Source organism: Acartia tonsa, chromosome 9 (genome assembly GCF_053477335.1).
Source record: "Acartia tonsa isolate MP-2025a chromosome 9, ASM5347733v1, whole genome shotgun sequence".
Taxonomy (NCBI): domain Eukaryota; kingdom Metazoa; phylum Arthropoda; class Copepoda; order Calanoida; family Acartiidae; genus Acartia; species Acartia tonsa.
The window spans coordinates 27,460,505-27,487,623 of NC_137268.1; the positions used below are offsets into that span (position 1 = coordinate 27,460,505).

Below are 27,119 nucleotides of genomic sequence, written 5' to 3' on the forward strand. Positions count from 1 at the left end.
TCAAGAAAAGTAACCCAAAGTTCTTGATACAACGAAAAAGATATAAAAAAAAACGTTACATGGTTATAAATCTTTTGGTACCAGTCTAATTTACAGCCCAATGTCCGCTCTCTCCATGGGTATGATATACAAACATGGATGAAAGTGTTTGGATAGCTTCAGTAAGATCTCAGAAACAACTAGTATACAAAAAACAGACTAGTATACAACTTTTATGAAAGCTTAGTCAGAATCTAAGCTATTTGCTTTTTGCTTCTTTTAAAAATTAGCAATTTCTATAGAAAAAAAAGAAGGACAAAAAGACACAAACACTTGTAGAGCAGCTTTGCTGACATTTCAAATTATAGAGTAGTTTCTCTACTAAAAATAGGTCACCTATAAAAATTTGAAATTTGACCTTTATCATAATATATGTTTGTATTTTATTCTGTCTTATCTTTTAATTCATAACGTATTTTCATTTCAAAATAAATTTTTGTAAATATGTAAAAAAAAATAGGTATATTTATCAAAAACTGTAATGAACAAAATTAAAAATATTTATAAATTCGAAGCAATTTCTTGTAACTAATTCATTTTTATATTACCCAGTTGCTAGACTTGTAATATTTTTTTATAAACACCGTTAATAATTTCTCTATGGCTATAGAGTTGCTACGCTTTTTTGGTCTTATCATTAAGTTTGAACTTTTATACCGACATCTTTATTTTAAGAAAAAAATGTAAAAATATAAAGTCAAAGAAAAATATTTTCTAGAATGGCTTCATAACCTATTAATATCTTCTGGATTAGAACCTGTTCTAATTATTTATCTAAAAAATCGTGGAAATTGTATGTAATATATGTCATACAAGAATTTTTAGTATGACTGAGAACCAGATCTGATACTACAGATATCAATAGGTTTGGAAGCTATACTGGAAAATAACTTACCGATTTATACTGTTTCAACTTGACTGATCCTGAGGCCCATTCTTCCCATGACATAGCCTAACAACCGCACAATATTAGATATAATATAAGTGGATATATTGACACAGGGGAAGGTATGTCGCCAATTTAGTTTTCTAATATGGACCTTAGAATTTCATAAGATCTTTCTGCAGGTATTTTTGGTGGGAAGGGGAGTTGCAATATATACAATATAAATAATTATACCCTATTTTGTTAAATATTTTAAAACTCTGGCATTAAAACAAGTTTGTTTGACATCAGGGTGTTCATTGGTTCGAATCTTATCAGTTGAGAACATTTATTTATAGTTAGAATAGGGAAACTAAATTGAGAGGAAACAAAACAGCGTTGCTACAAAAGACCTATCCCTACAAAAGACCTACTCTACAAAAGACCTACACCTACAAAAGACCAACACCTACAAAAGACCTACACCTACAAAATACCTACACCTACAAAAGACCTAAACCTACAAAAGGGTCGATATTTTAAAAGCAAGGTTGTATCGGGATCGAAACCTACCCGTCATGTAGCCAACACAGACTTTGGACAAAAATTGGAAGATTTTCTCTTCAAAAATTGGAAGATTTTTATGCAATTATTTTATTACATATTGTTACAAAAAAATTTATTTTCTGTTCATTCTCGTAATTGTGTCGTTTACAATCTAATTGTAGTTATATCATTCAGATCATTAATTTGATAAATACCGATATAACAGTAGACCATTTGCAGCATTAGACCTTTTTGCATTTCGGTTTTTTGTGGAAGTAGGTCTTTTGTAGAATAGGCCTTTTGTAAGTAGGTCTTTTGTAGTGTAAGTCTTTTGTAGCGTTGGTCTTTTGAAGCAAACGCCAACAAAACAACATGCTCGTTTAGACAAATGTCATACAATTAAATGGTTGACTGTCTGAAATAACTGGAATTTAAGATAAATTAAATAGTTGGTTTCTTGGGGCCTACTTCCAAAAACCTTATGATTTAAAGACATTAAGAATAAGATATATAGGGAAAATGTATAAAGAATATAATAACCTAACTTTATAATAACAAGGACAATAATATGTCCATAAGCAATAACATGCAGCTTTGCTCTGACTTTAGGCCAATTATATTTGTTTTTTGAAATCTTACATATGTTTATTATTATCATGGGATATTCTAGAATTATATCAAATGCTAACCATTATATAAAAGTAACAGGATGTCTTTGTGTGTGTCTGTCTGTACCGAAGGATTCATCCATAAAGTAAGTTAGTTATAAGTCGTTAAATTTATATGACAATTAAATTGAATGATAAGGGCTAAATAAAAGGAAAAAATATATATTTGCAAGAAATTGTTTATCAAGTTGGGCGGATTTTTGTGCCTGTTTACTTATCTAGGATAATTGATCTATTAAGCAATTTTCAAACCATTGTTTTAAAGAAGCTTTCCTACTAAAAATCTACAAGAGGAAGGGTGCAAAAAAAGTTTTTGCTGGTCAAAATTTCCATTTCTTCAGTGTTAGGAAAAAAAGATAGGTAATATTTGATAACAAGGATATGTATTTCCATTTAAGTAAATCCAGAGCATCATCCGCGTGTAATGGGATGCCATACTATAAAACCCAAGCATATGAGGTTAAGTAACATCCAACAGACAACCAACCCTTTGATTGCACGACCTTTGTCTAAAAAGTCCTAACTGTGCATGGTAATTAATTGCGTCTATTCATAAGACAAGGCATTCCCCATACTTTTACTATTTATGTACCACATTTGTCATAGCAGCAATTCGAGCCATTTTTTACGTGTAGGGGATAGGGTAAAGGGGATGGATTGGATCCTTATTCTAGCCAACTACAAGTTTCACTTTATTAGAGTACATGATAAACTGGTATAAGCTTCTTTCCGTATTACTTTGTGCGTGATCTATCTTTAATCTGGAAAGATTTTAGTCCAATTTTATAAAAAGTTTGACGTTTTGTCAGGAAGGCAGAGGACAGTGGCTGATAAATTAATTTGCCTCTCTCTTACCTATTATTATAAGCTATTAAAAAGCGAGTAGACATGTTAGAATTAGGAAAATATTGATTTATCAACCATTGTTATATCCTTTTATCCCTGGTGGTTTTTCTGCTGACTACTTTCAACATTAATCAAATTTACTCAAACATTCAAAGTTTGTCAAAAAAGAGAATCTTCATGATAATTGCAATATAAGTAAAAATCTAGCATAACTTTTGTAAACAACAACAACAAAAGTAGCGTAGTTTCTCTATATGTAAGTTCGTACGTGTATATAGCCAACTGATATACAGATTACAGATGTACGCTTAACCGAATAGGTCAATGAAAGTTTTATTTATATTTTGGTGGAGGATACCTCCGCCATAGCAAGAAAACTGACCATATCTAACCAAAAAAATGTTTACTTTTTATTCTTTCAGCAACATTAATTTGGAAGGTTGAATAACCCACCCTCTCCCCTCTACACCCATAAAGTGCCCTAGAGGCCTCTAGGGGCGTAGCTGCTAGTAGATTAATATTGTGGTGTGCTCCTGCCTTGCAAGACCAGATTCCAAAATGTTCCTCCTGGACTCTGTTGATTTCAAGACGACATATTTTCTCAGACATCTAGAAAAAAAATAAGAATATTTCCAATATGGCTGCCAAACAGATTTTTCTCCACTGCACAGGATTAGTTCTAGTTCTAAGCCATACTGAAAAATCATGTCCCGTTTTTATACAATTTTTCAAACATAATCATTTCAAATTGTAGAATCATTCAGTTTTTGTTGACCGAGCCTTTGGTCCTTGAGGCCAACAAAACGGGAACGCTAATGGTAAAATGTTAAAATTTTCACCAAAACAATACCATTTAGTGAACCAGTCCTATAGAGGTTTTCGAGGTTAAAGTCTACCCAAAAGAAGACAGATTAGTGTATCTAACTTTTAAGTGTTACTAAGTTGTAGATGTAGATACATTAAAAACGGAGTGTAACATATCATTTTTGGTTATCCAACCAGGTTAAATACACCAGATATAAAAATTGGAAATAATTTTAATGAATATAATAGATTTGAAATCTGCATAAAATTTTAAGGAATTTTTTATAAAATTCGTTTTTTGTATAATTCTTTATCTATAAGCGCAAATACAAATTAAGTTAAATAATTTTGACATCTGTGATTGGTGGATTAAAAACTATCTGCGCCCTGATTGGAGAAGCTAAAGTGACGTACATCATTCAACCAATTAGAGCGCAGGTAGTTTCCAATCCACCTATCCTATTGGTCAAAATTTATTAACTTAAATTGGATTTGCGCCTTTGAATAATAAATTATATAAAAAACGAATTTTATAAAAATCCTTAAAATTTTATGCAGATTTCAAATCTATTATATTCATTAAAATTCTTTCCAATTTTTATAGCTTATTAAATACACCATGTACCTTAATTGAGAGCCTATCTTTTGGAGGTTAACTACAAGTTGAACATAATCACCTTAACTTCCATGGAGGCGTCTTGTAGGCAGTTATCATCAATCAAATCTCCATTGAAGGTTAAATCTTGACAAATTTCTTTATTGTCAGGCCTAAAAAAATGTATTGTTTATTTGCTCGTTTCAAAGTGACTTAGCTGCAAACAGCCCCCTCAAAGACTCAAAATGGCTTTATTGATTTTTGTTTCTCAACATCTTAAATACCAGGGGAAAAAATATGGAATAATTTTCAGTTTTTTGGGACGGGTCAACTAATATTTTCGAAACTATGCAAAAAATTTGAATATAGCTTAGAACCGTTTTTGATCCAGCGGAAATTAAGCATATTCCGATTAATATATTTTTGCCTTGGTCCCATTGAAATTAATCCACATAAGTATAAATTTCAATTTCTCTTATTGGATAAGAATATGGAGGAGAGAGAAAAAATATTTTTGTTTTGCCGCTCGTTTTAGCATTTAGAAGATTAAAAACATTTGTAATCCATTCGAACAAGAACGAGCGTAGCCATTAGACAACTAAAAAAAGAGCTATAGAGGGATAAACAAGAAAGTAAAAAATAAGGAATATAGATGTGTTTCCTTATAGTGACTAATGAGGACTGAAACCCCCTTCCCCTTATTTTTAAATACGTTAAAAATAAGGACATTCCTGTATCCTGTACCGCACCCCTACAGGGGGTCCTATACCCTGCGCTGGCCTAACCCTGACTTTTTTTCCAACACCCAATATTATTAAACTTAACCTGACCTAAAGTAATAAACAAACGAAAAATTACCCTTTTATTTTATTTTCAAATGATTAAAATAAGACGGGGTGGTGTTGTCAACAAGGTAATCAACAGGATCATTGCTTTTTTAATTGATAAATCTAATCATAGGGGCGTAAATACATAAAGAGAAGATATAAAGGGGAGAGATAGGAATTGACAGAAACTTTTACAGACATACAGACCTGCAGACACAGTTTGTTTAAAGAGTAGCTGCGCTACCATTAATGTATTACCTTCTAAACGTACAAAATTCTACTTCTGTCTCAAATTCACATTCTAGAAAGAAAAAGGAAAAGTTCAATAGATGATAAATTAATCCTTCCCCAATGTTTGGTAGGTAAAATAATGCCTTTGAATGTTGGATTTTTACGAACAAATGGGTTTCTAGATGAAGATAAGCATTATTGTCCCATCTTTCCCTGAAAAGAATAGTTTTTATTACAGATAAGGGACAGGAATGTGAATACTTTAGACCCTGTCCCGATTTTATATTGGGTCTTGAAATCAGCTGATACCGTAGCAACAAAAGTCCCTACAAATGAACAGAATGTAATTCACTAGAACACGAAAAAGGCCTCTAACACCTGAGCCAGATAGTTTTCTGCATTATACATCTATACTTATACATTTATGGACAGAATAAATGAAATAGTATAAAATTTGTGCTCGTCAATGCACTATGAGGGAAACTGCTTAACTTTTAAGCCCAGGAATAAGGTATAGCCAACAAGCGAAATATTCTAAAATATTAATTGGGGTGTAGATAAAAAGGTCGTCAATTCACTAAGTTGTGCCGCCCAACGACAGCTGACTTACACGTATAGGTTTCGTGATTTGTTCCCGAATCAATTTCGTTGTTGTTATACGCTGTTTTAAGCCAGTCAAAGATTAAAATAATTGAACGTAATTTATCGTTTCATGGTTAATTACCAACTAGTGGACCAACTAATAATACCTTATTCCTTAACCCAAAAAGTTTGTTTTGATTGACAGAAAAAATGGATATAATGACTAAGGAATTTTTTTGTCATGATAGGTTGCTAATATAAACATTATTTATTGGTCAGTTCGTTCATCTAGTGGGAGGGTCGGAGGGTAGGGGATGGGGAAATGGATGCTGTGAGTATTGGTGCAAAAAATATGACGTAACAAAAAAAATTAGCCAATGAGAGGCCGTTATTGACCAATGGCTAATTTTTTTTGTTACGTCATATTTTTTGCACCAATACTCACAGCATCGGGGAAATGGTGAGGGAAAGAAGGAATCGTTATTTTAGAGTTTTAGAGTTTTATAGTTTTACTTTATTACAGAACATCGAATCTTAATATCTGGTGTAAGATCCAAGTAATATTATATCCATTCTGAAAAATTAGAGAATGGACTTTTTTCAGATGCATTATCTCTGTCTGTGCAAGTAAAGATAAGAAATTCATTCAAATATTCAAATGAAAATAAGTGTGATAAATTTTATAATTTTACAATTTCATTTCTTTATTATTTATTTGCGGTTACGCCCCTAGCATCAAGAACTGAAATATCTAAAGAGACATGGAAAGCTGAGAATAGCCTAAAAGCAACCCAAGACTTACATCTGAAAATTAAATTGTCTCGAAACATCTAGGGACCTTTGTGGAGCTTCTATAAAAGGGAGAACGCAATCGTTTCAGTAGCTTTCGAAATATCAAGATCTTACTTGCTTCTATTGTCTTATCCCTTAAGATCCCTGTAGGATCATATAGAAGGAAACAAAATTTACCTAGAGTTGCTTTGCTTCCTGTGCCTGTCAAAACTGTCGGACGATTGGCCAACTTCAAGCCTGATATACCTAAAATAAGATTCCTGTAACTTTAAGGTTAGGCCAAATATACCTAATCAAAGATTCCTGTAAAAATAAGGTAAACTATCGGACTCTTAACCAACTACAAGCCAGATATACTTAAACAAAGATTTATTTAACTATAAGGTAAACTGTCGAACTCTTAACCAACTTTAGGCAAAAAATACCTAATCAAATATTCCTGTAAAAATAACTTCAACCATGATATACCTAAAATAAGATTCCTGTAAATATAAGGTCAGGCTAATTATGCCTAAAGTAAAACTTATGTAGCTATAAGGTAAACTGTCGGACTCTTAACCAACTACAAGCCAGATATACCTAAACAAGGATTCATTTATCAATAAGGTAAACTGTCGAACTCTTAGCCAACTTCAGGCAAAATATACCTAAACAAAGATTCCTGTAAAAATAAGGTAAACTATCGGACTCTTAACCAACTACAAGCCAGATATACCTAAACAAAGATTTCTTTAACTATAAGGTAAACTGTCGGACTCTTAACCAACTACAAGCCAGATATACCTAAACAAAGATTTCTTTATCAATAAGGTAAACTGTCGAACTCTTAACCAACTACAAGCCAGATATACCTAAACAAAGATTCCTGTAAAAATAAGGAAAACTGTTGGACTCTTTGCAAACTTTAAAACAGATCTACCTAAAATAAAGTTCTTATAAATATAAGGAAAACTGTCGAACTCTTCAAGTTAGATATGCCTATAATAAGATTCCTGTTGCTAAAAAGTTAAGTCAGATATACCTAAACAACGATCCCTATAACGATGAGGTAAAATTTCAGACTCTGACCCAACTTAAAGCAAAATATACCAAAACAAAGATTCACATAACGATAAGGCAAACTGTCGGACTCATAGCCCATTTCAAGCCAGATATACCTAAATAAAGATTTCTTTGACAATAAGGTAAACTATCCAATTTTATCTAAACAAAGATTCCTGTAACTATGAAGTAAACTGTCGGACTCTTAGCAAACTTTAAAACAGATTTACCTAAAATAAAGTTTTTATAAATATAAAGAAAACTGTCGAAATCTTAGCCAACTTTAAGCAGAATATACCTATAATAAGATTCCTATAACTGTCATGTCGGACTTGTTCGCTTGCTACGCTTCTTGCTATAGATGTTGTCCTTGTTATATGTATAGGGTATGCAGGAATGCCTTGGTATTAAATAGGCGCAGCGCGGCATATTACAATATGCAGGTTTTTCAGAAAACGATCCTGCTATCAAATGGCTGGTTGTCTGCAATGGACGGGTTGTCAGTGACTTTGGACGCACTACAATTGAACTAAGAATCCACTTCTGTTCTAAAACGTGTCCATTCGAAGGAATTTTTCGAGGTTGAAAGATTTAAATCAATATTTTTAAGAGAAATTTTTAAAAACGAAGCTCTTCTATATTTAGGCTCGGTCCATCTGTAACGGTAATCTGTTTTTTTTAACTTTACAAGTATGTCATTAAACAGTTTCCTGTATTTAAGCAGTTTTGCAACAAATTTACTTGAAATTTTGTTCAAACTTAAATATTTATATTCTGCCTAATCGGGAATCAGTTATGACAATCTACATGTATTAATGTTTCTATGTCCTACCATTTCAAAGGTTCACTTTTGTGGATGTTGTCATCCTTATTTTTTAAATTCCAGCCTCGAATCAATATGTGTGTTCTTTTTATACAACAATGAAAGAGTTTATTAATTTTATAAGATGTGTTTTTTTAAAGTAAACAAATCTTTGGAAACCTATACATTTTAGTTAAAATTTTTATTGCTAGGCGACAAAAAAAAAAGAAATTAAATAAAAACTTTAAACTATCATTTAAGTTTCTATAATAAATTTTAATTACAAAATATAAGTAGTCACTAACAAATCAGTATTTATAGTCTGATAAACGTTTGGTTTCAATAAAATTTTAAAAGCTTTTAAAAAATAAAATGACTTTCTAATTATAAAAATATTCTGTATATGGGCTACCCTGAATAGTTCCTTAAAGTATAATTGATGATCAAGAAGTATTTGTAAACACGCATAGCGTGTATTAATAACTTAATGTCCACTAGCGGCTACACCCCTAGAGGTCTACAAGGGCCCTTGAGGTAAGAGGAAGTCGACCCCCATCTTTCAATTGTAGTATTAACAAGATAAAGTCAAAAAAAAATTGGGTTTCATTTTTTTTTAGAGTTGATTTCTCTTGGAGGGGTTGGTGGTACTCTCCCCCAAAATAGTTATAAACCTTCTCAGGACCTATAAGAAGCTACCATGTAAAGGAGAAGCAATTGGGTTTAGTAGTTAGCGAGATACTTTGGTACACACACACGCTACACTGATCCTAGTACTGTATTATGAGGATACGTCTATTAATGTGCAATTATATTGGTAATTAGATATAAATTGTTTTAACAACATATTAAAGAAATTATTCATCAAATACAGTGTTTTTTTTTATGAGAACTTTTTTGAAAGCGATTTTACCCCACTTATAGTTATCAGAATTTAATGATTAGCAGCTTATTTACTTCGTTTTTTATAACCATTTATAGAACATCAAAAAAATATTTCAGTTTTTATTAAAAAAGTACAGTATAATCGAAAATTCAAAACCTGGGTGTCAACATCTAAAAATGATTTTAGCGCATTTTTCTCATGCTCAAATCTTCTACCCTTTGCAAGAATTGCTGCAAAACGCTTCAAAGTTGAGATACAGAGTTAAAAATCTATACAGATACCTTTGGGGACATGTACTAAAACATATTAAAGTTTGAAGGCCATATCTCAACCATGGAGGTAGTACTGGCCCCTGAAAGTGGACTACTGAAAATCCTATTTTTTTCTTGCAAAGGGTAGAAGATTTGAGCTTAAAAAAAATGCGCTAAAAGCTTTTTTAGATGTTGACACCTAAGTTTTGAATTTTTGATTTTACTGTACTTTTTTAATAAAAACTGAAATATTTTTTTAATGTTTTATAAATGGTTATAAAAAACAAAGAAAATAAGCCATTAATCAATAAATTCTGATAACTATAAGTGGGGTAAAATTGCTTTCAAAAAAGTTCTCATAAAAAAACACACTGTATAAATAAGCATCTATTAATCATAAAACAAATTATAGATTAACGCAGACAATTATGTTCATATGTAGCGCAGCAATAACAAGCTAACAATATTTTAATCAGAGAGTAAACATTTCCCGTATAGATATCTATATATTTAACCGGGAAGCTTTTTTGGTTTTAGGCTATTTTCAGGGTTGGGTAAGGGATTGCACGAGTATCATTTAGAAAAATTTTGAACAAATATCTATAATTGTAGATATCACAACAAAACATACATACAGTAGTTATATTATAGTTACGCTTTAATTCATGTAATTTTGTATACAATCTAATTCATAAAATTGTAAAGAGAGAACCGGGTGATTTTACACAAAGTTCCTGTTGAACACTAATTACCACCTCCTTTTTAGAAATAGATTGAAAACAAGGGTGGTTCCTATGCTTTACCCTTGCGGGGGGTTCTAACCTAGCGTGGCCCTTACCTGCGATGATCTCACCCTAAGGGGCTACCCAATACCCAAATAATCCTGAAAAACAAGCCAACCAAAAAAACCTCCATTTTAACTTATTTTTAATTTATTTTAAATTACGGGAGGTTCTCAGTGATCCACAAGGTTTTTTGTGTGTAAGCATCAAAGAGAGACAATTAAAAATAAAATGTAATCTCTTTTGATTTATAATTTATGTTTTTGACATAAATACATAATTTTCCTCCTCTTATACTCTAAAACATTTTAGTTTTATCATTTTCATATTTAAATTATTTTTCCTTTTTCAAAGCGAAGCCTTTCTTCATGTATGTCGATCTGTTTTCTCGTGAAATATACTCTAATCGTTATTTTTGGCATCATAGAATTGTCCAATTGATTTCAAACTTTGCAAGTTGATTCTTTCAACATTTAGAAAGCAAAGCATATCTATAACCATAAGGTACCAGAAACATACTATATACGTTTTAAAAATGTTCCAGCTAATTTGACAATAATATAAACTTTACATTATATAATTATTACAATGAATCTTAAAATGATGATTCCTGCTAATGCTAGGCATAAAGTCATAAGTGATGAATTCCTTGGTGGGTCGAATTCCGAGTTGGTTGCATTAGCAAAGCTTCTCTGTAATCAAGTCTTTATATGTAAGAAGTCCTTATTAAATTAGTCCTTGTTAAAAGGCCGGTTACATAAAAGTTTTGTACAATATATATTTCGTTACTTCAAGGTATGCTTTGTTAAGCTTTGCTTTCATGCACATTGTCATCCTTGTTCTTTATATGCAATGTAAATTGTTCCTTATCTCGCTTTAATTCTAAATTTTTAAGGTCATAAAATAAATACTAGCTGTTAATTTATAATAACAGTTTTTTTAGTTATTCTAAAAAACACCCAATTAACTTTTTCCAAGGAGGACTGTTGTTTGTTCTCGTATTCATTATTTATAGTTTTTAAAAGATACCTTTCCATTCGTAGACGTCCAAGGGGGGGGGGGGGTAATGGGGCGATTACCCCCCCCCCAAAAAATTTTTTTTTTTTTTTCATTTTACCCCCCCCCCCCCATTTAAAATTTACCCCTACCCTTGGGGTAACGTAGGCACCCCCAACCATTTAGGAGGGGGTATTTACCCCCCCCCCCCCCCAAACAACAAAAACTTACTTACCGGGTGAAAAAAAGAAAACCAAAAGCAACCCCCACACCATTTTAAACCTAGAAAATACACTAAAAATCACTTTAAAACACTAAAAAGACACACAATTGTAACTAAAAATTTTAATAGGAACAGTGACTTGGTATAACTAAATATATAGAAAATATTTTAATAGAAAGGTCGTCTTTACTGCGATGTGTTGCCCCAAAAATCTCGAAACCCTAGATACTAGAGGCGTAGCCACTAGTATCCAAAATAGGAATTTTGTAAATCCATTTTTCTAAACCGTATTAACCCCTTATTTTTTGGTTACTTAGGCAGTTTGCACGAGAGACATTGAACACTTAAAAAAGCAACTTCGCCACTCACTTTTTTAACACATTTTATTACTAAAAAATTTATCACACTTTCCGCATGACTGAAGTAGCGTTGATACTATTACTGTAGGTAGGGTCATACCTTATCTTTATACTGGATGCTTAACAGCCGCATATTAGCCGCAGAAAAATTGCCGCTTGACCTTATCATAAAATAAAAATATTTAAAGGGGCGAAGCTACTCTATGATTCATTGTGTCTGTCCGTCCGTCAGTCAGGCAGTCCGTAACCCTATTGAAGAAAAGAAAATTTTCTCAGCTGTTTTTTAAGATACACTGCTATCTTTTTTAAAGATACCCCTCACCTGAGAGCGTCCAGCATCCAACTTACTTGGTCCGTCGGTCTGACGGTCATATTACATAATATTAATATTTCTGATGGGTTTCGTGATTATCTCCAATTTGATAATCACATATTCTCTCTCTTTCTTTTATCTTTGTTATGACCACTGAACATTTACTCTTTAATTGTCTTTATCCGTTTGTCTATTCAAGATCTTCTTGTGCTTCATATGTAATGGATGCTGTCATCCTTGTCATCAGTTAGGGATTGGATATAAGCTGTAAATTACACTAGTACCCATATTTTATAAACAAGTTTCCTCGGTGGTTTGTTTTAAAACTTTTGGTACTTCATATTACATCTTAATTGGTTGGTTCAGTCTAGAAGTGTCTAAACATTTTAACATAAAGCATGATTTTGTGTATTATCTTTTGGGATGCACATGCACATCAATTTATCTTCCATTGTCTTATCCCTGTATTGCGGTCGCTTAGTCCTGTCTTTATCTTTCATATTCTAAAACATACAAATATACATTTATCGTTTTGAGTAAATATACAGGGATATGTTAATAGCAATCATTTCTTATCCTTTGTCTCCCCCCCCCCTCTATCCTCAAGGATAACGGGACAATAAATGGTTGATGAATGTTTTCATCAACACCTCCTTTTTTTATAATGTGTAACAACCTGCCTTAGATATTACAAAAATAAGTATTAAAAATGATTGATGTATATAGTTTCTACTTATTCTAAATTGTAGCTAACTAATACAGAAATCCTCATACCTTAGGAAAAGTTAGAACAGGTCTAACGTGCCTAGATCAACAATAATTGATTTACGCTATGGACGGACATACAAATGGAATGACCCTAATTGTAGAGAATTTTCGCGTTTAAAATTGACAATATGTTTCATAAAACTACGGTCAAAAATACAAATTTCTTATCTTCTTATTTTCAAATTATGATTTGCTTTTGCAGCTAAACTATTTCTTTAGATTAACCGCCTTATTTTTTATTTATATTCATTATTAGTTGCAAAGTTACTCTATAAATGCTTGATATCTGTCTGCATGCCTGTCCTTCTGTTTCCTCCTCAGAAATACTAAGTTGAGCCAAAATACAAGTTTTGTTAGTCTCGAGGGGCAAAGGCATAAATCTTAAAGTTTTTCATTTTAATACCCAAGGAAAACTGTCTATTACACTATACGGTAAATAACTATTCCTTTCACTTTGACTTCTTTATTCTTCCTCTTTACATCATGTTGCCCGCTCTTCCCCTTCACTACCCCTTTTTTTCTAATCCTACCCTTCCCCCTATTAGTTCTTTAGATCCCTTTAAATTCTCTTCACTTCCCCTTGACTCACATTTTATTTCCCTCCTACTTCCCTATTCCTTCAATTCACTAATCCTTCACTTTTCCTACCCTTCACTTCTCCATCTCTTCACTTCTCAATCCATTCACTTCTCTATCCCTTCACTTCTCTATCCCTTCACTTCTCCATCCCTTCACTTCTCTATCCTTTCACTTCTCTATCCCTTCACTTCTCTATCCCTTCACTTCTCCATCCCTTCACTTCTCTATCCCTTCACTTCTCCATCCCTTCACTTCTCTATCCTTTCACTTCTCTATCCCTTCACTTCTCTATCCCTTCACTTCTCTATCCCTTCACTTCTCCATCCCTTCACTTCTCTATCCCTTCACTTCTCTATCCCTTCACTTCTCCATCCCTTCACTTCTCTATCCCTTCACTTCTCCATCCCTTCACTTCTCTTACCCTTTACTTCTCTATCTTTTCACTTCTCTATCCCTTCTCTTCTCTATCCCTTCTCTTCTCTATCCCTTTTCTTCCCCTGCATCTCCCCTTCTTTTATTTCTTCCTACCCTTTCCTTCCCTTAATTAGCTTTCACTTTTTCTTTAACTCTTTTCGAATAGAAAGGACACAAAATAAAATACAAATCACAGAAATGGCTATATCAAATTCTAATTTCATATATGTTTTTCTTACCAATTATCCCTTTAAACCATGATATGTCTCTTAAACATTTATTATGACAGTGATTCATGAAATTTCAAAAATATATTTCAAGTAAAATAATTAGTAATGCTTAAATGTAAACATCAATAAGATAACAATCATAAGAATTAATGAATAATTTTTTACTATCGAGAATTTTCTACAATAGTATTATTTAGTTTGTTATTTTATAAATAACAGTGTAAAGAGTTTTCCACCAATTATCTTTAATCTTTATAGAGGAAGATTATCCATTCTCAATTGTACTATCCCGGTACCCATAAACGTCCAAGCTTTTTATTTTGGGAGGGGTAAAATTTTTTTAAGGGGGGGGGTAATTCGCTTTTGGGGGGGGGGGTAAAGTGTCCCCAAATTTTTTTTACCCCGGGGATAAAATTTGCTTGGGGGGGTAATTACCCCCCCTGAAATCTGTTGGCAGGGGTAAATTTTGTTTACCTCCCTTAAAATTTACCCCCGGGGTAAAATTTTGGGGGGGGGTAATTTAAATTTAATAAATAATTAGTATTAAAAATGCGCGCGAAGTGCGCAAAATTTTTTTTTGTTAGAGATTTTTTATTTTGGGGGGGTATTTACCCCCCCAAAATGGTTTTGGGGGGTAAATACCCCCTCCTAAATTGGTTGGGGGTGCCTACGGCACCCCCAGGGTAGGGGTAAATTTTAAATGGGGGGGGGGGGGAATCGCCCCATTACCCCCCCACCTTGGACGTCGTTGCCGGTACCTCTAAACCAATATTCAGTTGTATAGATTTGTAATTTTAGATCCTATTTTGGTTAAGTATCAGAAACCAAATTTCAAGTAGTTTTAAGTATTACACACTATTTGAAATATATATCAAACCTATTTATCAGCTCTCCATACCCCCCCCCCCCCCTAGCCTCAAAAGATCTTTTAGATTAATTGCCGTTTTTTGCAGTAAAAGAAAATATGTGAGGGGTTACAATTATTGGCATTCTTCATGATTTTTAATATTTCTAACAATTTTACTTATGCTTATACAAAAATAATAGGATGTATGTGTGTCAAGAAAAAAATGATCCCCAAAAAAGAAAAAAGTTTTTATTATTTATTTTATGACTAAAATTAGAAGAGGCCTCTAGGGGCGTAGCCGCTCGTAAATGATAAAGAAATAGGAGAGAGGTAGGAAATATCGTCATGGGATTAATATATGTAATAGTATAGGATATATACTATATGTATTCATAAGGGTTGTCCTTTCAAATTTGCAAAATAATTTAAGTAGCGAGGACACTCTATAATTAATTATGTTGTGACCGTTTATATGTTCTCACAATCATGATAGACATAATCAGGGTCCGATTTTGTAAAGTTTTACAAATGTTACAAAAGGGCTTATTTCTTAAAATATCCTAAATAAAGACATTTTTAATGACAAAGTTCATTTCAAGTTTTAGAATTAGTATTCAACTTGTTATTGTAATGTTTGAAATTTACGTACATTCTTGGAGTCATACTTAATTAAAGTTTGGTTTCGAAATAGATTAATATCCGTTAACAAATCATGTATAACAGCGTATTACAGACAATTTTCCACGGATATTAACTTATTGTTTTCGGACTTTCGGACCTAACAAAATTTGTTTTGATTATAATATAATTTTCATTTTAATGACCGCAGAAACCTATCTATAATACATTGAGATGAATAACTATCTTTCGCAGTTTTTATTGAACGCCGTGATAATGTGCTTTGGGAATATAGGCGACACTTTTATATTTCAAGGATATGACAATGGAATAAACTAATTTTCCAGTAAAAAATGTATAAAATTGATGTATTATAACAGAGGAGGAAGAAAAAAGTGTAACTTTGTAATAAATGGAATTGCAGTTTATCTAAAAAAGAACCCTAGATATCTTTCCTTTATAGTGAAGCTTCTTAAAGGTTCCAGAAACGTTTTCAAACTTCAAAGAGAAATTTTCTTTTTTTTTAAAGTATAGATGAAAGGTTGACTTATCCATTTATATAAAGTACCCCTAAAGCTTTAGGGGGTCGCAGCTGCTATGACACTCTGTACATATGCATAGTTTTGCAGTTTTCTAGATCTTATTAGACTTTTAGAATATAGGATTGTATTAATGTCTATTAAAGCCAATAATGGTGATCCAAATGAAATGCAGTTAAACAAAGATCACAACATCCATAAAAACGAAGCTTATCCTATCAAACTGTCAGACTAAAGAACACTAGTTAGAAATAAAGTGAATTGGATAATAGAGTTTTCAAAAAGATGAATTTAGATAGGAATAAACTTTACAGTGATGTTCATAGAGTTTTTAAAATTGTACAAAACTGTTCATCTGAATCATCTTATCATGTTTCAAATCGATAGGACAATCTTAACGTGCCTAAAGAAGGCGTATCAACTTTTTCACTTTTTATTTAAGATAGCTAGCCGGTTCTTTTAGTAAGTAGTAGATGTAAAATTTTTGATAGAATTCAGATATGCAATCGTTTTTTTTGTAAACCTCTTATTTTTTAAGTAATTTAAGTTTTTTTAAAAAATAATTAAGTCGGTTTTAAAGTACTAAAACGCAACAAAATAAAAGAAGAAAATGGCCAGTATGAACAAAAATAGTAAGATCTTTAATTTGACACCTTACTTTTAAAATTCTGTTGAGTAATTATTGAAGAAATCAATTTTTTTAACCTCGGTTTAATCAAAACTTTGAAGTAAAATATAATCTCCCACAGGCATAAAAAATAAGGGTTCATATATACCTTTAGAATCAGAAAAATATTACGAATCAATTGTAAGCAAAATTGAAAAAAGTAAAAAAATAAAAATAATAAAAATGGCCTAACGTATTATTTTTTACAGGTAACACGTAATTGTAACTATTAAACTAGACAATCACAAGTCTTAAAAATTGACTAATCGGGAAGCTTAACCTCAAAACCTCAACCAATAGAATTGACAAAAAAAAGGATAATGTTCATAGAATATATACAATAGATACTACAATGAAAATAGTGATACTTACATAACATGTAAAGAACAAAAAATTATGAACAAATATGCTTCAATCTGTTTATAAACTTCAAAACAATGCAGTTAAAAATGCTTTATTGTTTCTTGCGTTTAAAAAATATCTGTTACATTGTATGTATATTTATTTAGGTTTATTTCAAGTTTCAAGTTTTCAAGTTGTTCAACCCTTTAAAGCCGAAAATTATGATTCTTAAAATAAACTTATATTTTTTATTATAGTTTTATAAAACTTTTTCAATTTAGCTTACAATGGATTCATAATATTTTTCTGATTCTAAAGTTATATATGAACCCATATTTTTTATGCCTGTGGAAGATTATATTTTACTTCAAAGTTTTGATTAAACCGAGGTTAAAAAAATTGATTTTTTCAATAATTACTCAACATAATTTTAAAAGTAAGGTGTCAAATTAAAGATTTTACTATTTTTGTTCATACTGGTCATTTTCTTCTTTTATTTTGTTGCGTTTTAGTACCTGAAAACCGACTTAATTATTTTTTTAAAAAACTTAAATTACTTAAAAAATAAGAGGTCTACAAAAAAACGATTGCATATCTGAATTCTATCAAAAATTTTACATCTACTACTTACTAAAAGAACCGGCTAGCTATCTTAAATAAAAATTGAAAAAGTTGATACACCTTCTTTACAATATAAGCTGTTACTTTCTGACAGATGAACTGACCCTAAATGTAGAAAGCTTCGCTTCAAAAACATAATTTGTGCTAAGCTGAGTTAAATTTGGATAGATAATGCAGTTCTGGCAGATAAGGTGTAAACAATGGAAAATAAATAATTCTTCCCACCAATGCTTAAAAACTTGTTATGTCATGCATTAGTATTTGGTGAGTACTGTTATCCTTAATTGGGTTTTAAAAATTGTACTTACTTTAACTTTAGGCAACAGATCTATAGTATAGATGTATATACAGATAACTACCTACCTATATCCCTTTTCCAATGACCTTTTTCGTCTGCTAGCAAATTATTTTCTGCTACTTGGCTGTGCTGATATTCTCGACAAAATTGGTTGATTTTTAAAAATTCAATTGAGAGTCGGAGCGAGGTTCTTAGGATGGGGACATACTATCCACGTTTATTCCATATTCATTATACAGTGAATGATATACTATATTTTGTAATAAAATTAAAGAGTAACTTTATTTTATCTAACCTCGCAAGCTTTTTTACAATAGCCAGATTTTGCTGTATTATGGAAAATGATATCTTTTAACAAAAAAAAGTATTGAAGCTAATATAACTTTGTAAAGATTTCCATAAATTAATCCTACAAAATAATTGTTTTAATAGCTAGAGAAAATGCAAAGGTTTTGTGATAAAAATGATACACTTTTCCAAGAAGCTTCAAGTAAACAATTTACTTGGTCCGTCAATCTGTCTGTCATGCCCAAAAAGACAAATGTATTTATTTTTAGAATGGTTTCGTGATTTTCACAATTAAAAATTTCACAATTTGTTTTCTCCTTTATTCCTTTATCCACAAAATCACTGTTCCCTATCACCCTGGTCTTTTTATGTATAAAATATTCTTCAGTTTTCCCTGATGCAATATAATAAACAACTGTGGAAAGCTTAGAGAATTTTAAAATTTGTTTTTAAAGTTCTAATTTAACGTTTTAATTTATTTATCCCTAAAAGTTGGTAAAAACGGTAAAAAGTAAATAAGTTGCATAATTTGATAATACCTGCTTGATTTTTTTCAATTAACCAGCTTATAGTAGTTTTTAACATAATTTCAGTTGCAATATAAAAATGGCGCATTTGTCACGGTTAACTAAGGAATAACGAAAGGTTAAAAAAACACCACTTTTTGAAATTACCCTAGTGTAATGAAAAAAATATGTGTGGTAGTTATACATAAAATAATTAATTTATGGCGCCTGGTACAAGGAACATCTGGGTTCAGGTATATTTTAGTAATCTTATTATCTTATATTTAGTTTTATATTTAAATTATGATTCTGTAGTGATGGTAGAATGTGGGCTCCATGGAAACGTTCTGTCGTCGGACAAGGCAAGCTTCGCTTCAAAGTAGCCAGAAGTAGCTATAGAATGAAACACAGGTTGATTGAAGGATAAATGTATTTATTGTTTGGAATACTAAAGAATTATTTACTAAGTATATTTGCGATTACTTTTATTTAATGAAATCTTCCAATTTTTAACATGTACAAAACGGCCTGCTTAATTGCTTCAAGATCCATGTCAGATCTGTATAGGAAATAAATGTCTATAAACGAGCTCAAGTTTTCCAAGGAATATATGATTAAAACTCATAGTGCTCCAATAATCCATAATAAACTCTCATTGCCCAGAACGATAAGACCCATTATTTTACTTTATTAAAAATAAATTCATTTTTTTCATTTCATGTTGCTATTTACCTTATATTGATGTATTTAATTTAAAATCATAAAAAAGAAAATTTAAATTTATAATATGATAAATTTAAGAAAACTCTGTTTTAAAAGAATTCGATTGTGGCGACATTTTGTGTGTTCAAATATTAAACTAAAATTGTAATCATCATCATTAACCCTTTGGTGATGGTAATGTAAAGAAAAAAATATAATTTAAAAAAATCTTTTAAAAATCATTTAAATTATTAAATATTTACTTTCTTTTAGATAGTAATGCCGGGTGAGGAAAATAGATTTATTGAGAAATAGATATGCATATAGAAAACTAACCAATAGGGAGATAATTATATCGAGCCAACTCTAGTATCCTTATAAAAGAGACAGGATGTTTGTCTGTGTCAAAGGATCTCAATAACCGCCGTCTTTTACACTGAAGCTTATTATATGTCTTTGGAAGTAATGTATTAAGTATAAATTACAATATGTACATATAAGTGGCGGAGACACTTATTTCTCCTAGGAAATTGCTTTCTGTTTGGCTGTGTTTATATTTCCGACTCTATTAGCTAATTTCTAAGACCTCATACAAAATCGGGACGGGGTCCCCCCCTCTAGGCAGAGTTACATATAGTCATATCCCCTCTATTCTTTTTCATTGAAGGTTTTGAAATTATTAAGCATCTTAATGTTCAATGATTTGCTTTTATTGTAAAAATAGAAAATAAAGAATAAAATTGCTAGAAAAAAATCTGTCAAAAAGTCTTTTTTTCGGCTGCCATATTCCTACGATGAAATTTAGCCTACCTATCGGGGCTCTTCAGCTGTATATTTAACATTCAGCCGCTGTTAGCCGTCAGTAGCTGTTTTTTTTAAGGCCATGGGTTTGCTTTCTATTGTGTATAACTTTCATGGATATTAAGGGACAATATGGAGGATGAATTTAGTAAATCATGATAAACCAAAATACCACTTCTGTATATGAAATCATTGCTAGTATAAATATATGGTTAAATCTAAACTTAGTCCGCCCTATCTCTGGATAAGGATGGTTAAGCAGGCTTAGATATATAGATTACTTGCGGTTTGTATTTGAGCAAGGAATCCTATCATACACAAAATCAATTCATAATTTTATACAACATATTCAATAACAAGAAAAACCCAATTTGCAAAGTAGTACAACTAGCCTACAATTAAACTGCCTGGCCACTACAATTAAAAGAATTAGCCTCCATTTCATTCCCATAGTATTTCTACTGCAAATGAATCTATCAATTGATCTTTCTAAGAGGAGATGTGTAAATAAAACATTTTATATATTCTTTTTCTCCATCAATTAATCTAATGTGCTACTGCATATCTAAACACACCTCCTGTTAACACGTTTTAGTTCAAAACTATGCAACAGCCATACCAGGTTGTGATACTTCCAACCAATTTCTAAAAGAAGCAGCTTATAGTGCGTGATAAAAAAAAAGACGCCATATAAAACAAATGACCAATTATAGGCCAGTATAAATTTTAATTGACCAATGTTAAAATGTGTTCTTGCCTATCATTGTAATTTATATTGTATGCCGTCATTTTTTATTAGGTTCTATAATATATATCTTTTTTTCCTACATATTTTTATTGTTTTTTTTTATGCTCTACATATTAATCGGTTATATAAAAATATATTTATGACAATTGAGCATCTGCTTAATCACTTTGTCCAAATGATTATGATGTTATTGGTGCTTTACTACTTATGGATGTTGTCATCCTTGTTTTTAGTTCTAAAGGGGTGTGTTTATTGTTTTTATGCATCAATATCACATGCTATGGTATTTTTTTTTTGTTTAAATTCTTTGGGTTAAAAGATGTTTTTTTCACTGATGGCTTCGCACTTAGCTCATCATTATTCTGTACAGGGGGAGCCTTTTTATTAAAGCTGGAACATTTCTTCGATACTTGGGTGTTTCATACTCAGTAAAATTAAATGCAGAGAGTTATTCAGCTTAAGTAGGACAGACAGACATACTTCTACTTCATATTTTGGATGTATGTTTTGCAAAGTGCTTATCATAGGTTTCGTGATTAAGTTTAAAAATTGAATATACATATTATAAAATGTTTTTTTTTCAGTAAGATGTCGTAAACGGGCGCTCTGTTTTAACTTCCCATCAGGTTTGATGCTATTTTTGGGGTTTAAGGCCAATATAGTGTATATATGTTGCCCTGATTTTCTGAAGTTTATAGGTTTTAGATGCACACGGATATTAGAAGTGATAATCCTTAGGTCAATCTTATATTGGAAAGCATCTCGCACAGCTGAGTGTATTCCATGTTACATTACATTTACAAGCTGACCAACAAATCTCGTGGTAGGTAATTAATTATTACATTACACTAGCCTAGAGTTTTTGCAGGTGATCTATATTAAGCCACCCAATTAGTGGCACATAGGGAATGTTGCGTAATTGTAATCTGACAAATGATGAGCTAAGAGCATTAGTCAACTAGGAGCAAAGTATATGGGGTGGATGGATACATTATTACATGTTACACTAGATTTTTACGTGAATGAACCAAATTGAGAAAATTTTTCCCCTGTCATAATATCCATGCATATTCTATATCCATTATGGGGAACTTGAATCTAGTTTTTTCTAACCAATAATTAGTGCGCTAACCATTTCACTATGGTACACTCACATGGACATGCGCGTACTTGTTATATGTGGAATGCAACGGTATAAATTGTTTGGCAAATTTGCAGTTGGCAGTGAATTAACAAATTATAATAACTTGAGTCGCAAGTGGAATCCCCCTCCCTCAAAATGTTTTTTTTTAAACATGGTATATAGGTTGAACAGCTTTACCATAACGTTTCTTTTGCTATTTAATTACTAATTTTAGCGCATATAGAGGATTCTTTTGTAAAAAAAATCACTACATTGATTTTTTTTAAGTTAGATTCGTGTTGGGGGGGTTAGGAGGATTTTTTCAATGAACGATTTCTGTTGGTTGGGAATTCGTATCGTACTCCAAAATAGATTAATACTTTACTATGACAAAGGTAAGACATATAGGTCCTAGCAGTAAGCGGGATCTTATCGTACAGATAGGATGAACTTAATAACAGAATAGATAATATCATTTTGCTTACCGAGTTAATTTCGGTCCTATGGTCGGCCGGTCTAATGAACCCTCAGACAGCCGGACATATAGATCTTAATTAAAGCAAAGTGTTGGTACCAGTTTGTACCAAGAAGGAATATCGGTCGAATGGCCACTTGTAATTTATGAGAAATTGCCCAAACAATTTCTTAGTTTATTGCTTAATTTAAACACATATATTTGTGCAAAAATTATAAAAGCAACTTGTTAGTGTTATACGATTTTTTTCAAAGCAAAGCTTTTATTTATTACATGACCGTCAATCCGTAAGAGATAGCTGAAATTGGTAATTTAGGCATGTTTGAATTGTCCTAATGTCTCCAAACGTTTTTTATTGTAATTTCAGAAACAGTTGCATTTTTAAAGCGTAGCAACTGTATTCTAATTACCAGAACGTTCGCGTGTATTTTTTTGAAAATAATTTTGTCTGTCCGTAATGTGGGAAACACAATTTCTGGGCTAATATTAAAAATATGTGTCTGATTCTTTAGTTGCGAAGCTTTGTCTGCCTGTCTGATAGTCAGTCTGCAACGCTATGCTGGAAATATGATTTCTTTGGCTGCTATTCATGTGACTGATTTTTTAAAAAGGATTTTCTATTCCAATGAGAGTCCAGTATATAATTTACCTGGTCCAACAGTCTGCTACAAACAAAACAGAAATATTAAAAAATATAAGATGTTTTCGTAATTTTTTAACTCTGAATTCATACTTAATTTTAAACATCAGTTCTTTAAATCAATTTGTCCGTTTTTCCATCCATATTTTAGTGTGCTTTGCTTCTTATGGATGTTGTCATCCTTGCTGTTAAGAGTAAGGAGTTAAAGTTGAAGTATATTTAATCTAGGTTTTATAATTCAATAAATATAAAAATTATTGGATAGTGCACTAGATTTTCCAATCCCCTCCCCTAACATAAAAACATAAAAAACATTTATTCAGTGACAGATTACGCCCCGTCTTTCGAAGCAGTACATACAATAGTACACCAAGCTAATGCTTAGTACCAGGTGTACTTTACAATTATTCATAATATTTATAAAATTTAAATTGCATGACTAACACTAGATGTTATGTGTGGCACTGAGTAGGCTTCCCTAAAAGTAGGAATATGCGTATCCGAGATGTTTGCATGACCATGGAGGAACGTATTGACCAATAGCTGATGGTTATAATAGCAACCTAAATTGACGAAACAAAAATTCCTGGCATAATATCCACGTTTTATATGACCAAATATAATTCTAGAAATTATGTCGTACTCGACAAGGATGACAGAATCCATTCAATAATATAATAATAATTAATAAGATAATATTAACTAATTATATCAGCAAAATAATTTTTCTAGTATGGATTCAAAACCGATTAATATTCGCTGGATAATATCTAGGACTCAGCATTACTGAAAAATCATGCATAACATAATATTAAAGGTAATTTTCTAAGAATATTGAAATAAAAATCTTAAAATAATACCAGTTTTCTTATCCCTTTTTTATTGTAATACCCACGGAAAGCTGTCTATAATACAATGCGATACATAACTATTTCTTTATATATAACTATAACTATATCTTTCTCATTCGTTGGCTCAGATCTTTAGGTACTTTAAATTACTCTTGATTGATTGGTTCAAACTAGTAGTGACCAAATTTTTCCTCCAACGATATAAGACACATAAGGGGTAATTTTGTTTATCATCATGAGGGATGTACATCAAATATTCATCCATTATGATCATTTAAAATCTTTTGATAGTTGGAGAAAGATGAATTTTATCTTCCATTATCATATCCTTTCTAAAAATTAGTATTCCATATTGATATCTAGTTAACTTCAGATCTAATAAAAAGTATATCATATATTTATTTATTTCAGGGATCTAAAGGGATAAGACAAAGGATGATATATTGATGTAATGTACATCCCAATAACGATAAACAAAAAATCATTTTTAGATTTAAATTATTGGTGGAAAAGTTTGGACATTGCTAGTTTTACAATTAATCAAGATTTAGAAAAGTTCCAAATATTTCCGCCAATATTTATTAAATTTTGGGAACAGCATAATTTATTGCCATCCAATGTCCCATCTCTTCCTGATTTATCCTTATCTCATATTTCCTACAGAAAAAATAGATAGGTAAAGTGCTTTACAAACGATAATTATTAGGGTTGGGCCGGATACTTTTTTGGCCGGATACCGGATACCGGATATCCGGCAAATATCCGGTTATCCGGCCAAATTACCGGATATCCGGCCGGATAACCGGCAAAATTACCAGATATAAAAGTAGTAAAAAAAAATTTCTTCAGAAATCTTATATAAATTTACATAAAGTTAAACTTATTCAGAAAAAATGTTCTTCTAGCTTCAATAATAAGAAAATTATAGCCATTTAAGATTTTAAAAAGCAGAGATTTTTGGATTAAAGTATAAAAAATTATAGAGCCGGATATCCGGCCGGATAGTTTCAATATCCGGTATCCGGCCGGATATTGAAAATGGCCGGATATCCGGCCCAACCCTAATAATTATATTTAAAAATAGCGAAGCTTTCTTTTAAAAATTAAAATTATATGACTAACATGATTGTTAATTATAATAAAGAAAAGTATAAGCAGGGATTTTAAGGGATAAGACAAGGGACTATGAATTAACATCCCCATTAAAAAAAATATTTTTCCTTCCTCCCCTTTATAATAATACTAGCGGCTTCGCCCCTAGAGGCGATAAAAAATTTTTTTTGGCGAAATACGTAAAAGGACCAAGGAAATCTTCTACAAAAAAAAATGGGAGGGGGGGGGGAATTTTGTATTTTTTTAGGTAGTTAATTTAAAATAAGTGGTTGCACCACCAGACGTACTTATTTTTTAAAATTATCTCTTGAGGCAAAGCCCCTAGATGCTAGGGGCGAAGCCGCTAGTTACTTTTATATAAGAATATATTTAAAACCGTAGGCAAGAATCCCATTCCAAAAAAAGATAATACTTTTTTGTAGAAATAACGGCTAGCTCTAGGGTCGATTTCTCTTTACCTACCCCAAAAATAGTTATAAACCTTTCCTGGACATATGAAAATCTACGTTGTAAATATTTAGCGGTTAGTCAGATCCTTTAGTACAGACATACAGAGATACTAAATATTTAATAGTTTGATATTTATGTATAGATGCCGAAAACTTTGTTCCTGATAATTTAATTTATATTTGATTTGTCAAGTGTTGGGATTTATGTCAAGTCAATCATCAGATAATCCGATGTGGATGTTTGTCTGTTTGTACATTTATTCGAATATATCAAGGGTTCGAAATAGGCTAAAACCGGTTTAAGACATATATAAATCTTGCCATAAAGGATAAAAGCTCAAACCATCTTAGAGTTCTTTTCATTTGGACAAAAGGATTAAAAGAACAAATAAAATAGCCTAAAATCAACCATGGACCTATATGTAGCTTCTTTATAAAGGAGGACTCAATCAGTTCAATAGTTCAAAAGCTTCAGAGTCAGACAAAAAACTTACTAATTATATTTTAGGATTGACTAGCAACTACGCCCCTAAAGGGTTCCATATGAGTCTTAAAGGAGGGTGGAAGTCGACCTTTAACTTTCAGTTTCAATTTTTAAAAATAGAGTGGGGAGAGTTTTTATGCATAGATTTTACTGACCAAATAGCATCTACTCTCTATCTCTCTTTGTTTGTCGGTCTGTACGAAATTCTTTAGAGGACATCGAACTATTCTTATCGGCTTTTATGAAAAATAGTCAACTTAGACTTGTTACCTATGTTGTTTTAAAATTATGAGCTTTGCTAATTATGGAATCTGTCATCCTTGTTTACAGTGTATTTGGTTGGTATGCATTTTTTTGCCAGCGACTGGTCACACTCAGGGAGGGAGGGGATATACTACTGTAAATTGTACTGGTAATCAAAGTCTTATAAACACATTCTCTCATTTGTTGACCTAAAAAATACCTACCTTTATTAATTATTGATTGGTTGATTCAAACTAGCTAATAACTTTTCCAACCTTATTAAAAAATGATTTTAATCTCCAAAAGGTATAATTTTGTAATTACTATT

At 31.5% G+C, this 27,119-nt stretch overlaps 1 protein-coding gene across 2 annotated transcripts in view; it reads right to left on the minus strand.

The window, feature by feature from the left end:
• Positions 1-11,840, minus strand: part of LOC145328657 (uncharacterized) — a 60,614-nt gene extending 48,774 nt beyond the window's left edge. For both annotated transcript variants that reach the window (XM_080172431.1, XM_080172433.1), the window contains exons 1-6: positions 11,786-11,840; positions 6,973-7,041; positions 5,449-5,491; positions 4,446-4,536; positions 3,502-3,573; positions 935-991 (exon numbers count right to left, since the gene is read on the minus strand). In XM_080172431.1, the coding sequence (XP_080028557.1) occupies positions 935-991; positions 3,502-3,573; positions 4,446-4,536; positions 5,449-5,491; positions 6,973-7,041; positions 11,786-11,825 (372 nt within the window). In that variant the 5' untranslated portion in view covers positions 11,826-11,840. The remainder of the gene's footprint in view (positions 1-934; positions 992-3,501; positions 3,574-4,445; positions 4,537-5,448; positions 5,492-6,972; positions 7,042-11,785) is intronic.
• Positions 11,841-27,119: the final 15,279 nt, after the last annotated feature.